The following is a 15,357-nucleotide window of genomic DNA, read 5'->3' on the forward strand; positions in this document are numbered from 1 at the left end:
GGTTTTATTGAGGACATTGAAGTTTATGGATGACATTCATTTGATAATTCAAAAAAACAATATCGGAATCAATATGTAAATTATAAAAATAAAACTAATAGGATTTTAATAAATATTTTGACTGAAAATAAATGTAGAGGTTACATTGGCCTCTTGTGGACTAGACTCTATTCAATAATTTATCATTCTAGTAGTTTATAAAACTGAAATGAGGTCTCGTCTTAGTTTAAGGTTTTATGAACTCGTAAATTATTTAACAATATTAATTAATTCAACCTTTTCAACTGACATGCAAATTACATCTCCTTTTACAGAACATTTTAATACACGGGGTAATAGAGCAACATTTAATATGTTATCGCCAAAGGCAGAATGTAAATAAACAACAGGCACCGGTAAAGTGGGACGCCATAACGATGGACGTTCACCGTGTCAGTAGCGCATAAAATGTCGCAGGTACGCGAAAATTTGATTTTGTCACCGAATACGCAACCGCCTGGGAAGATAGCGTCATCGCCAAACGTAACCGCGGAGTTTGATAACTTAACTTTCTCTCCGGGCGCTGCGCTGGCGGCGCGCGGCGCGGCCGGCGGTTGCTGTACAGCTGAGGGAGCCTCCAGACGGCAGCCTCATTCCGCCTCATTCCGTCATTACCGTCGAGCCAGCACGTTCGTGGCGAACGGAGCGCGCTCGCCAACCGCTCCCGCGAAAATCGCGATAAAAATTCAATATCTAAAATCGACATTCGACCGTTCGATCAACAAAAAGTGATTTCGTTCAAACTAGTCGTGCTCTTTGTTCTGTTCGAATTAATGTTTTTTGAATAAAATTATTCAGGTGCCTATTGTCAACAGCATGGGAACTATTAAAAAGTAAGTTGGTTATTTTTTACAAGTGATTTCTACATAGCTTGAATTAGCAAACATACGTCAATATGCCCAAGATGCAAATATTATTAAAGGGATTTCCAAATTGCAAAGGGTCATATAGGGTCTTAGGTCATGGAGCATTCGCTACACTCATCACCATCACTATCAAAGCTATGTTCCATCAATATATCTCTCTATATCTATCAATAGATCTCTAAAGATCCGCAAACTCAAGTACTTACGAAGTGTCAAATCAACTGCTAAATTCCTCTCCTTTATTGAATGTAGGACAATGCCAATCGAGGCTGCAAGTTCAACTCGCTACAATATTCAAATGTTAACTTATAACATGATCATAGAGACTAGTTGGCTATAATTATTTCGTTGTTAATCAAATGGTAGTGTCCCAAATGACGAGGTCATGTACCATTTGTTATTAATTAACACTTCACAAATTATCTATAGCCTAATGAAAATTTTTGCTAAAGTATAGACAGACGATTATGCCACAAATGTAAAGAATCTAATATATTTCAAAGTCCGCAAACGAGTTTTCCGCAACATGTTTGCCAACTTTTGTCTCCAAATCATTTTTGTCTTGTTGGAGACGACCAAATAGTAACAGTCGCTTGACTGCAATCGACCTTATTGCTGCAACCTTGTTGGTTAAAATTACTTTATTTTAAGTAGGTAACTGGTGAACTTTAGGTTTAATTCACCTGTGACCTAGTGAGCTAGGTCTTCAGACAAGTCTAGCCTATAATAAAGCCCTTAAACGACATATGTCCTAGTATTTCAAAAACCATTTCCTGGACAACTTAAATTGAAGTCTTATTACGATTTCTTCCACTTATGAATTACATAATGTTATTTCCTACTGCATAAGTTATTTAACAGAATACATGAGAAGCTCGCTATTTAAATAAAAATATGTGTTCTCGAACGTGGAAAGTGATGTGTGACTAAAGCAATATTTGGAGTCGCGTGCAGCATTGTAAACATTGGAAGAACATTTATGTAAGTCTACGTAATAGTTAGACATGTGCATATATGTTTAAAAGGAACTGTTTTTTAGCTATAAATAAACTATATAAAATTCACAAAAGCACGTTGTCTTCCATACTACCTAAAGTCACGTGTTGATCAAAGTTTAAGTACCTAATTCTCGTTTTGATTATGTTAACTTCTTGCATCAAAAAATTGTATGTAAGAGGAAAATTGTTAAAACTAAATAATGACGATTTCAGTGTTGACAACCTCTTTTTGGTTTTGTAAGAAGCAAGATATTGTATAACGACGGGTCATGTCTTCAACTTGCTTATGTACTGAATAGACGCTGAACTAACTCATCTCACTTAGTACAGGTTATTTCCTAGTTCTCGAACCATTTCTGTTGCGAACCAGTCGTTCATTCATTTCATATTATGCTATATAAAGATGGAATCTTGTTTTTTCACGTAGGTCGTAGACGAACATCCGTAATCGTCCGCTTAAGCCTTTATGCCAAGAATGTAACAAAACAACCTAATATGGTATAAGGACATGAAGTTGTTTTTATTCATAATTAAATTATTTTAATATATCACTTCAGAGACGGGTAAACGCCCTTACAAGGTCATTAAAAGGCGTTCGATAAAAAGGTTAACAGTGCGGATTAATGGTGTTTTAATTTGTTTCTTTTTTGTCAATTGTTTTATAATATACTGATGATAATTTTTATTTGATGATTTAATGGATAACTTACATGTATGTATGTAAACGCACGTTACAATACGTATTATACAAATAACATTTTAAAGTAACAATTACCTATTTTAGCACTTGGTGGTGCATGGTTTCCATATAATGTGAGCGAACCTTTTGTCCTAATAGGGATAGGTCAAACCTCCATATTTAGCTGTTGCTGAGCAAATCTAAAACTTTGGAAGTAAAACGAATGACTTCTTGTGACCTTTCCTTAAATCTATTTTTGCCAAAAAACAAATGCTACGACTTTAGTCATGTGGTTAAACAACTTTAACAATTGTCCACTCCTATTGATATTGATATATAGGTATTTGTTTTACTGCACACGCGCACCTGGAGTTTAACTTAGACTACTTAGATACTAATTTAATTTATTTTGAACATTATTTTTTAGTTTTATAAAGAATATATTTTTAATTTGTCAGTATATTATAAACCTGAAACATCGGTACTTGAAGCATGTAACTGAAACATATAAGCTTGTACCTAGTTCACATTTACTCAGAAAGAAAAATACACGTTTTGGCTTAACTACTGGGCCGATTATGCTCATTTTTGGTACATTGTTAGTAAAGACGATAACAAGGATGTGGAATAAAAAAAGACATAAGAATGTTCCCCATACGGTAAACATTAGACTCTATTTTAGATAATAATTAGATTTACTTTGTTAACTGGCTTTTTACACCAAATATACATGTATATTTGTATTATTATAGTATATGTGCTAATGTATTGAAAATGGGTTTTAGAATCAATACGGCATATTTATTTATGTCAAGGACATTATATTTTAGCATGGTGGGTATACATATATGTTTACTTAAGTCTAAGAGGTAATTGGTTGCAAAATTACCACTAAAACACCTCAAGCAGTAATTATTGTTATTAATTATAATTGGATAATTGTAAAATATGTTAGTAGTGTCAATATTTGTCTTATAGTGTAGTTAAATTACTTTTATGACACTCTAACCCATGGCTCGCGGCTTTACCTATATCATACTCGTATTTTGCTTACTTATGTTTGTCCTGAAATTATATTTTAAACGATAATCTAGCATTTAACCCCTTACTGACTGAATCATTTTATTTTATTTAATAAGATCGGTTTTAGTACTATACCTTCTACATACTATCATTAAACATTTGTTTTATTAGTGTAAACAAATTATAAAAGCTTAATTATAACTTAATGCAGGATATGCGTACTAACTTGAATGCCTTGAGTTCCTCATTATCAAAAACTAACTAACAATAATTAAACTAATAACATTTTACTCTAGACAAAGTTGTAAAAAAAACTATATACATATATTATTAAGTTATAAAATTATACCTATGATTGCTAGTAGGAATGTGCGGAATGAAATATCTGAAATGATTGAACTGTGGCTAACCGCAGGTGTTATGTGGATTCATATGACATTAATAGCAGATCAGTTATATTAAATAGTTTATTGCGATTTATTATTCAATTAATTGATGAGATTTTCTTTGTGAAAATTTATATTAATATATAGTTAATCCAGAACTGCGGACTACATAAAATAATATAGCGGGTTTACCGGGACTCCGACTCGAAAAGCAGTAGTAGGAACGGGGTGGTTTTTAATTAGTAAAAGTATAACACTCCTTCTCGAATGTGATGATATTTCCCCTCAAAAAAAATAATCTATGGTTAATATTTATAAAAGCTTTCTAAAGAAAATCAGTAGGTGTAGGTCGTATAGGAGTAAAATTTATTGTATGTTCCTACTTCTATAACCTAACCTAACATACTACTCTGCTATGCAATACAAACTCCATTGCAAAATACCATTTGAATCCACGTGACCACCACATACCATCCTAAGATATTTCTCAAAGAAACCTTATGTACGTACAGTCAAGTGTTGCCAGTAAGAAACTAGCATTTAAATAACATGTTAGGTTATATAAGTACTTCTTTTATGTCGGATAATTAAACGTGGATGCCTGGATGACCTGTCTTCCTCATCGCTGAGTTATATAATGTATGTGAATGAGTATAGAGCTTTTAGTGACAGGTTGTATGTCTGTGTGTTGAATTTACTTACCTAAGCAAGTTTTAATTTTAAAGTAAAGTTAAAATCATATATAGCGTGTTATTGAAGTGGTTACACTGTTTTTAATTTCTATAGGCGTAGACAAAAATATCAACAACAACATTTTATGTACCTATTGTTTGAAATGAACAACAGAGATAATGCTTTGAAAATTAATCATTAAAATTCATCTTACAAATTTATTATTAATTAATAACAAGACAAGATTTTGAAGGTAAATTTTCCAAGAATACAAAAAAACTCGTGATTTCCACATAAAAATAAAAACCCAGTTAAAATAAGGGAAAATCCAGTCACATTTCTTGTACAGCTACAAGAGATATGCAAATAAATGTATAGCATGATTAGCAATTGAATAATACTTACCTTTAATAACATAGTATTTCAACATTTATAAATCTTTCCGTGTCAGGTGAACTCATCATTGAAGTAAACACATATTTTCTCAATAATATCATTCGCGTTATAAGGAAAATTCATATCCAACCGTTTTCCTTATAAAGTTAAAAGATTTCGAAAATTGTTCTTTGTGATCTTACGAGTAGCTTAATGTCACCTTGCTGACATAGAATATCTGTATTAATTAATGTGATTATGGTCATTGGATCATTAATTAATATCAATATGTTAGGTACTTATATGAATTTTTCAACCTTCCATAAATAGGAAAATAATCGATTCATCATAATTTCCTTTAGAGTTAAAAATTATAAACATCCACCCGCATATACTCCAGTTCATCCGTGATCATGGCGCTTGCAACAATGCCGAAATATCGGAAACTCATAGAATTTAATAAAAATACCTAAATATCCCGTTTGAAGTTCTAATGATAGAGTTAAAAATTCACAGAATACTAGGCCTAATCACATAGTTATACCTATTTAAGTATAGGTAAGTGCGAGATTAGACCCATCTGTCAACTTCTTGAAGAACTGATGTGACGATGACACCATCCCTACCAAATAAAAACTAACCAACACCCATTATGTAGCTCATATAAGTGATAAGCCAAAAGTTGACGCAATATCACCGTGACACAGGCAGCAATGCAGGTCGCAATTGAAACATGGCGCACGCGCCAGTTCATCGAAGTCTACACACTATTGCGTAACTCCTGCCACCAGATTACGCGCATGCGTGACTTCAATCTAAGCGACATATTAAGACCAACGTTTTTGGAGCAGGCGAAAGCTATGTGAAGTATTCTGAGGTTGCTATGTCAAAGGTTTAATTGGATGAAGTGTTTTGAAAAGTGATGTTGGTGGTGTAAGCTCATCATCTTCTGCCACATAATATAGCTTTGTTTACATTTACTCTTGCAGATTTAAGAACCATAAATTATTACATGTCTCTAGTAGGTTCCTATTAATTTTATTTTGTCTATAAAAATAAACACTGCCTACCTACATTTACAAAATTCCCTCACGCGATCTTAAATTGTTATTTGTACGTAAACCTAAAAAATGACACCGATTAAAATTGTTTAGTAACAAACGACCCATTGTTTATCCGAAAACAGAGGTCAGCACACGACTGTCCTGCGCATGCGTCGCCTTTACGCAACTATGGGACCTCAGCCTTCGGCTTTCCGCTTACGCAACGAGTTTTCGATTTCTTCCAGCCCCGGGCGCCTTCGCTTTCGTTCACTACGCCTTTGTCGAGTAATGGCCACAGATTAACGTATGATGCTACTTCGAATATTATTCTCCTATTGTATAATTATTTATAGCTTCACGCATCTTTGTGTGAATGTTTTTAGCGGTCACTGTTATTAAATGATAAGTTATGGACTCCAAAACTCATTATTTACAATTCAAATGAAAAATTACTTAATGTTTTCTACATAAATCATGCGCTTATGTATTTTATTTTGAGGTTTTACTACTTATCTTTATAAAAAGTGACACATGTGGGTAGCTTTGGCATCTGTTTACACGTGTAAACAAAAGGAAGTTTAAAATTAAATTCAAAGACACTAGGGGGTCATAGAGCCTACACCTGGTAGGCCTTGCAGTTCCTGAGCTATGACCGAAGATAATAATACACCCGCTGTATAAAATTAATTACGAATACACGTGGGAGTAATCTTAGTACGAATCTCGACCCATTCATAAGGTGTTGGTTACGTAACACATTAGCTTAGAAGCCGTCAATCACCAAAGTTCATTATATCAACAAAAACACATACAAACGTGAGTTCACGGAAGAACATGTATGTACAACCGGAACTCTGATGAGATTCCTAGTAAATATTATCATTAAAGTGATTGTACATGATGATGCATTACCTTTTAAAGATCACGCCAAGATCCGTGTGAAGAAACGCTCGTTAAAACATGATATTATACTAAATTTCTAGTACTTGAATGCTCTCGTTAGTAAGTCTTAAGATTTGGATTATAATACTCAGTGGCCAGACATCGAAGCTGAAACAGCCCCTGAAAAAGACAGAATGTCAAATTAAAGGTCTAAAAACGTCTCTCTTCTAATAACTAGCTGAAGTCGGCATAAAGGACTTAGTACTTCTCCATCTAACTAAATATTAAATACAAAATATTGTTTCGTTTGTTTCTGTTCAATTGTATAGGTACCTAAATGTGTATGGGAATAAATTATGTATAGACACTCATCGTAAATCCTCTGTGTGCATAACTTGTGCCAAGGTAAATTACAAGTAATTAATTCGAACGGTTATTTATATGACAATAATTAATGTAAACAACACAAGCAGAAGCATTAATTTGTCGTATTTCTTTTTTTGTTAAACAAGACATGACTGTGGTACTAAGCATTATCCAAACTTAGAGCTTACGCACGCAAGAAGTTTGTATTCAATACATGTTTTTAACTAACAGACTAAAAGATGAGAATAGACATAATAGATATATCTTTTTCAATTTTTTTCTATTGCCGATCATTGACAAGCTTTGTTGTATGTTAGTATTAAGCCTTGTTGCATGTGCGACAAGGAACAGTTTCAACAATGTCGCGGCGATGTCGTCCGACATCGGCCGACATCGCCCGATGTCTCCGGGGACCATGTCGCTCGACAAATGTTCGTAGTGGGGACGAGGCTTTAGTAAGCCTGCAATTGACACCCTTGGAACCGGAACTCCATAACAACATGACTGCAGTAGACTGTCAAATAAACTCAATTAACTGACATTGTCCTTTCTCTTAGATTGTTACCAGTGCATAACAAAATGCGTACAGGCACAAGCCGGTGTGTGTCGAAGGCCGCATGACCGACTGCGAAGTGTTACGGTCGCTTTGCCGACAGTTAGGTAACAGAGCGTGCTCATCACTACGGCATAACAACACAGTAATAATGAATTTTCTTCCTTCCTTACATATTGCACAATATTACCGCATGCTTCTATCATAACGGTTTATGTACACACATTAAAACATGCGTGTTAGTCTTAATTTCAACCATAATTAAATGAAGATAGGATACATTATTATTTTCGTGCGTTACTACACGGAACGATCGCAAGGTTTGCTTCCGGTTCCCAAAGATATATTATAGTGTTCGTGCAAGGCAATAAAATAATATTGTAATTGATCCAATAATCATTTAGTAGATCATCAATTTATAATTTTAGATGAGCTAATACGTTTAGAATCTGTTATTTATTCACTACGTGAGTCTTGCATCGGAGCGGAACTAAAAAGGCGGAGTTACACTAATATATTTTATCTTTTCCTTATCTTGTAATCACCTAGCAGTAACCCAACCGAATCAAGGCTACAAGTAATTCAAAAGCATGAACTTGCCCCTTGAAATCGACAAGTTAATTTGTATTGATTACAAAATTTAATTTAACTGCAGGTAAGTAAGCTTTCTAATGCAGCAATGCCAAGAAAAGTATTTTGTAACTTATGATTTACGTTGGAATTCTACGCCCATTCATAAATATAGAGGAGCACATTTATGCCTTGGGCATCACGTACACAGAGTATTATAAGGAAAATAATTATACATCCTAAATGTTTATAAAGTTTTTAGATATGTACCTAAAATATGCGTACAATGTAGACTTTGCATAGGATGTGCAAAGTGCAAACGACCAACAAAGTTTACCGTAATATTTTTCCGTATTTTTTATCTATGCAAATGGTCATACGGCGGCATCAGTGTCACAAGGCTAGCATTGTAATTAGCCAAAAGTCAAATATTAGTTAAACACACAATTTTCTCACATAGAGCAAATATTTTTTACATTAAACCACAAAGCTTAAACCACACCTTTAGAAAAAACTTTGTTTAAATTGCATATTGTCTTTGGAAACAGACAAAAGCTAATTACTACGTGCCGAAGCTATTGAACTATGGCCCGAAGAAGAAAATTTCGTAACTATGCCGCGTACGTGGTCTTGGCCAATCACACACACAGTTATGGAGTATCAACGAATGAAATGTGGATATTAAGGGGGCTGGTCGTGTCGGCCCACAAAATTACGTTACTCATGTATCGTGACGTCATATTGTAGACCATTCTTCAAATAACACAGCGTGGATCCCCACAAATTTTATATGACGTCATCAATAGGATCCGTTTTTTACAACTTTGTCGGTATGACGTAGAATCGTTTGGGTATTTTTTGCAATGAATACAAAGCGGAACAGTGAATTGTTTTGAATAGTTTTTTGTTAGATTATTTTAATTCTAATACGCTAAAGTTCGTGTTATTTAGTTTTAACGTTTATTTTTTTATTGGATAAGGTTACATTTAGGTAAAGCACTTAACCCGTCGGACTGTCCGAACGTTGCTGCAGGTGTTAAACCGATCAGTACAAATTAGACTTAATGCGTAGCCCTCAGGCGTAAACCGCATTTATACGAAAATTATCTTTAACACAACTCTACTGACATTTGCACAAATGTCTAACTAATACTAAAGTCGTATATAAAGACCATTTTAGTATTTCTAAAATTACTACTCAATTTATTCATACAACGTCAAAGTAAATAGTAAAAATAAACCAATTAGTCTTATATAGTATCATATTAACGCTTTATAAGACGTCAGTTCTCACCAAAGGTCACGACTGCGGTACGTATGTACATGTTAGGAAGTAATCAAAGGCCAATCAACCTCTGTTTAAACTATTATCGACAGTAATTACAATAGCACCGTAGTAATAAGACGTCTAATAAAAACGGCAGACAAAGAAACTACGCTGACGCTTTCCGCTGTTTCAATTTGTCTGCTACGATAAAGACGTCCGATAACTTCCACTTTTCATCTCTTTATTAACAATAGGGTATCTCAATCTATAGTCTATTTATAGACAGTTTAAGTCTATTATTAAATAAACTAAGGTGGTTCTTTAAATATTAAGTATCCATTTACCAATGAATGGCATTATTTTACGAGAATGTTATTTAGGTGCGTAATTTTAAAGTTCAATTCAGAATGATTTGATTGACTATTATAACTATTTATGTACCCGAGTTCGATGTTAAATTATTATGATCATTAAAACAGTTTTCTACAGTTAAATACACTACGTCATCGAACACTTAATAAACACAAACTAATTCTCATTTGTATATTGCCTGTTTTAATGAAGACCCATCATCACTTTTTTGCAATATTTTTGTCACGAAACCAAATTGAAATGGTGAGAAACTGCTAATTATGTATCATCAACTTATCACTGTTTATAATTATTGTGAAACAATCGGGTTCTCTAATGTTTTTAAATTGATTTGTTTGTTATCTCCTATGAAATCTAAGGTGCGTGTAAAGAGTTAAGCGTTTTGTACGTAAAAACTAAAAGCTGGGCGCATTGTGCGCTTGTCAGCAATAATTGTTATTGGCACTTCGATTTAAAAAGTATTTAGTAACTAATGACTCGTAACTAAATATTATTTTTGTTGTTCAGATGTACTTATGACGTATTTATGATAGTCTATGAATAAATATCAAGTAATATAGTTGTATACTTAAAGTGATGTCTACAAATGTCTCAATAATAGTCGTAGTTATATCTTTATAGTACCTATGTCAAGAAAATTTATTTAATTTTAACACAATTTTATACAGCAATGGATTTGGAATTGTAAATCTATTAGTGGTTCGGTGATTTGAAATTATAAATAAATCGATTGATGTCTTATAAGCTACAATATCCTATAACTTACCTATATATTTGACTCTATACAAATGTCAAAAATCAATCTTAATGTAATGATCTAATGATTTTGGAATGAGATAAGTTATTGAAATCGGCAGTTACACAAACTCGAGGAGATGAAATTAAATGCAGAGGATGGATATAAAAGGTCTTATTATAGAAATAATAATAGCCTTGAGAAAGTATGTTTATTGAGCCCCATTAATACCATTAGCATCGGATCATCAGGCAGAAAATTAATGTGAAGAAACCACTTATCAACAATTGTTGTTAAACTATGTTGCGTAACGTAGTTCCTCTTCGAAGAAACGAGTTACTTAGGTAATATTGGTATTGGTATTTGACCGCTCCGACTTTGACTATCAGTTAGAAGTGTCTCTTAAAATACCTATCAACTTATTGCTAAGCAAATATTTATTGACAAACTATTGGCGAATTACTTATGTAAATAGAAATTAATTGGTTTATTCATAATGTTTTTCTTTTTTATTGGTAAAATTTACTATGATGTAACATTATTTTCCTGCAACTGGCTGCCGTGGAACATGTAGCCTGTTCGATTCCCGCACGGAGCAACTCTTTGTGTGATCCATAAATTGTTGTTTCGGGTCTGGGTGACATGTGCATGTGAACTTATATTTGTAAACACACCCACGACACATGAAAAAATTCCAGACTAGATGTTATTGTATGTTATTTAAAAAAATAGCACGTCACATATTGCCGTTTTTTCTCTAAATGAGCTAGAATAAAATTAAGGAAATCATAAACAATTATAAATTAGACTAAACGTCAACTTTATACCGACATAAGTCGAGTCTATTTTTAATATTTTTTGGTTGGTCAATCTACTATTTCACCAGTAATACCGGCTGCTAAAAGTTGTGCAGCTTTGCACGCCAAGGTTAAAAGGAAATATTCAAGGTTCCGCCAATATTCAATGGTTTTGACGACATCGTATTAATTACCGTATGTCCCAAACAAAAAAAAAACTAACTCTTAGTGCTTAAGTAAGAGAGTTGATTTTGAAAAGGTGACTCTTTAGTACGGAATGTATTATTTTATTGCGTTATTATTTTAGTATAGAATGTATTATTTATTGCATTTTCTTTGAAAAATTTATTATGTCGACAGACAAGAGCTCAACATAGATTTTTGTAAATCGAGTCACTGATTAATGTTTACCCACGTATACCCACATCTGTGTACAACTACATAATGTCTCACAGCCGTACTCAGAGTCATTTAATGGTTACTTAACCCAGTCCTTAGCAATAGTTTTCAGAACAAAATCGTTACTAAGGAATAGTTTAAGTAATCTTTAAACGTCTCTGATTACGGCAGTAAGTCCTATAAATTGTATAATGTAGTAATAACTTCGACATATAATTATTTCCTTTTATCAATTTGTTGTCTCATAAAATAGAACCAACTCACTTCTATAAGTCTACAATTCTCTCGTAAAATCGTAAACAAAGACAGAAGATAAGATGCAATGACCAATGGTAAAGTTATTACAGAATGATCAGCATAATTCATCATATGGTTGCGTTATCTCATAATGGAAAATAAAACCTTGGTAACACATAAAACATGTCTTTGTCTTTACTTTATGAGTTCTTTAAATTAATATATTAACACTCCCATCCCAAGCATTTACTTAAGAATATTAATGCCTGTTAATTTATTTAAATAAACATACATAAGTTACATCATTAGTTCTTTATGAGCCTGTAGGCTAATATTTATACATCGAGGCCCTTTACTACGCTATAAATTTTCACTTTTCTGGCAGATCAAATTTCAACGTGTATCGTGTATTGTGGAAGGTATAAATTCAATTAGGCAATTGGCCAAGTTGCTGTATAGTATGGCTAAATCTACAATTAAGGTAATCTACCTATGTTTATCTATTATGTATGCATATATTATGTGTATGTGAAATTGTATGTTTGTAAACGCACCCACGACACCGGAGAAAATCCTAATGTTATGTTAACGTTAAATAAAAAAACAAAACTAAATTATTCATCAGCATTCTTGTATAGATATTAACTTAGAATAAATACTCCTGGATAATTAACCAGTTTGTGTTAATAGCTGAAGATGCAATGTGATATTTTTTTAGTCAAGACGTCTACCTATCATTGAATGATTGGCAGAGGTGGTCGTTACACCTTCGACATTCGTAGCCCGCGTCCTCACAAAAGCGTGTGACACATACATACATAATTATCAATACTGATTTTCACTTTTGAATGTCTCACACGTTCGAACCGGCAACCTAGCATCACATTGTGGTAGATTAGGTAACCGTTTTTCCCCGAGCCGGCAGTTTTCGCAAGCGCGTTGCCACACTGAGTCTACGTTAATTGGCGTGGCCTATAGAACATTTATCCGATAACCACACCGTACTGGGAGTGTTAAATTTAATTTGGTAGGGTTACCGTCACGTGATGATAGGCGTCTTAGCGTTAACTTGGTCACCGCGGTTTGATCAAGCGTTAAGATCGATGATTGTGGTAGATTTCCGCTTCACAATTAAGCAAATATTTACTTTCGGTTTTTATTTATTCGTCTGTTGAGCAACTTACCACATCCCTCTTCATTTAATTTCATTGAAGAGCACTAAGTGAATTACGTGTATGTTTGTATAAGGAAGTAAAATTATTTAATCACAGATTGAAACTGAAAGTGATTGTAATGAAACAAAATAGAAATAATATATTATTATCAAAGTTCTTTATTTGAAATTAAAAAAATATACTTTATAAAACATAGGTAATTAAGAAAGAAGAAAAGTGGCCAGTAATGAAATAAAATTATTGTAAAAAGGTTTTATATATATTTTTTATATTACTTTTATTTACTGCATTAACTTTAATAATGTATTTTTTACATTGTACTTTACACAAAAACAAACATCACCAGGGGTTTCTCGTGATACATACTACTTAGTGGTTGCCCAAGACCCGCATGCACGTAAACACATTACCTTACGTCACCGAAACACGCATAATGCGGAAACATTAACTTGCGAATCAGCCTTTTTATGCTAAGCAAAAAGTATCTACTACACGACAAGCAATTAATCTGTTGTCAAATATTGGTAAAAAAAGTGGCGTCCCCAACCAATGATACATTATTTGTGTCACAATAAATATAATCAACATAAGAGTCGGGCATTAAACTCTAAGCTTAGGAGATACTCGCATTCAATGAGATGCCTAAATATTCATAGTCTGTTTTGAAACTGCCAAAATAAAATTATTCGAGGCTTAATGTGAATTTGCTATGTTATTAAATTACGTTTAAAGTGAAACATTGACTTTATAATGACTTAAAATTTCTAATTTGTTTAGAATTCATTTTTGCAAAAATTTCACGTCACATTTTAATGAAGATTCCGATGATAGACATATGACTGACGTTAGATGGAGAATATAAAAAATATATTTATGTAGAGTCCATTTTTTTACTCGCACGTAAACCGTGGTTTCTCTCCAATTGCCGAGACTAAAAATATCTACATGTAATGTGGTATTATTATGATAATTGTATGCATGCCATAGTCTATGATACTTTTGCATAAGAAGAACCATAACAAACATCCGTTCTAAACTAATAATCTTTTATAGAGTATATTGTTTGAATAAACTACTAAAACATTATTCAACATACTAAACATCTGAGAAATCTCTAAGAAAAACAACAAAACATATCCGAATCATTAAAAAGCCCGTTACTATTTAAAGAACACATCCAATTAATCACATCCATACGATGTTTAAATGTCAACAATTAATTTATTTGTGATCGATGCCGGCAGCTCAGTTTAACTAGTCCATATGTGGCGTATGAAAAGAGTGCGAGTACAATATAGTCGTTTCCTGACAATATAATTACGATAACTACATATTCACATGTGTATCGTAGTAGTGAAGAAGCATTCAGGATGTGGTATGTCTAGATGTAAAGGTCGACAGGTGTCCGGCTCGTGAGGTCATCACTGTGCGTTCCAATCACGTGCACAACTTTTTGTTGTTCCAATACGGTCAATTAAAGTACATGGAAAATGGATCAGCCATGTTTGGTGAACGAAAAAAAAATATAATATAAATATTTGCCTTCAATTAATTTTGAATAAAATATTTTTTTATGAGCAATACAAATAAGTTTAAAATTAGAACTGGCGATAATTTTCAAATTAAGAACGTAAAATTAAAAAGTATTTTCGAAATGAGGCTACATTTATTTTAAGGATACCAAAGACAATATTCGAATTCTTTATTTTGTGATAGGTATTGAAAAAAAAAACACAAAAAAGCGCTAAATAAAATGTCATTCAGTACCTAATTTGAATTTCTTACTAGGCGTGCAAAAGTGAAAGACGTACATTAGATTTTTATAAGTTGGAAATTATAAAAATCTGAATTGTTTTATTTAATTTTATATCTTCATATACGTGCTAGATATAATAAAGTAACGTTATTCGTGGCTTATAGTT

The 15,357-nt window shown here is 33.0% G+C and overlaps 1 protein-coding gene across 1 annotated transcript in view; it reads left to right on the forward strand.

Annotated features, from left to right (window-relative positions):
- Positions 1 to 593: 593 nt before the first annotated feature.
- The window catches only part of LOC118281868 (heme peroxidase 2), a 45,569-nt gene continuing 30,805 nt past the window's right edge, over positions 594 to 15,357 (forward strand). Inside the window, exon 1 of the mRNA XM_050705041.1 lies at positions 594 to 872. Within this exon, the coding sequence (XP_050560998.1) occupies positions 856 to 872 (17 nt within the window). The 5' untranslated portion in view covers positions 594 to 855. The remainder of the gene's footprint in view (positions 873 to 15,357) is intronic.

The sequence above is a fragment of the Spodoptera frugiperda genome, chromosome 26 (assembly GCF_023101765.2).
Source record: "Spodoptera frugiperda isolate SF20-4 chromosome 26, AGI-APGP_CSIRO_Sfru_2.0, whole genome shotgun sequence".
Lineage (NCBI taxonomy): Eukaryota > Metazoa > Arthropoda > Insecta > Lepidoptera > Noctuidae > Spodoptera > Spodoptera frugiperda.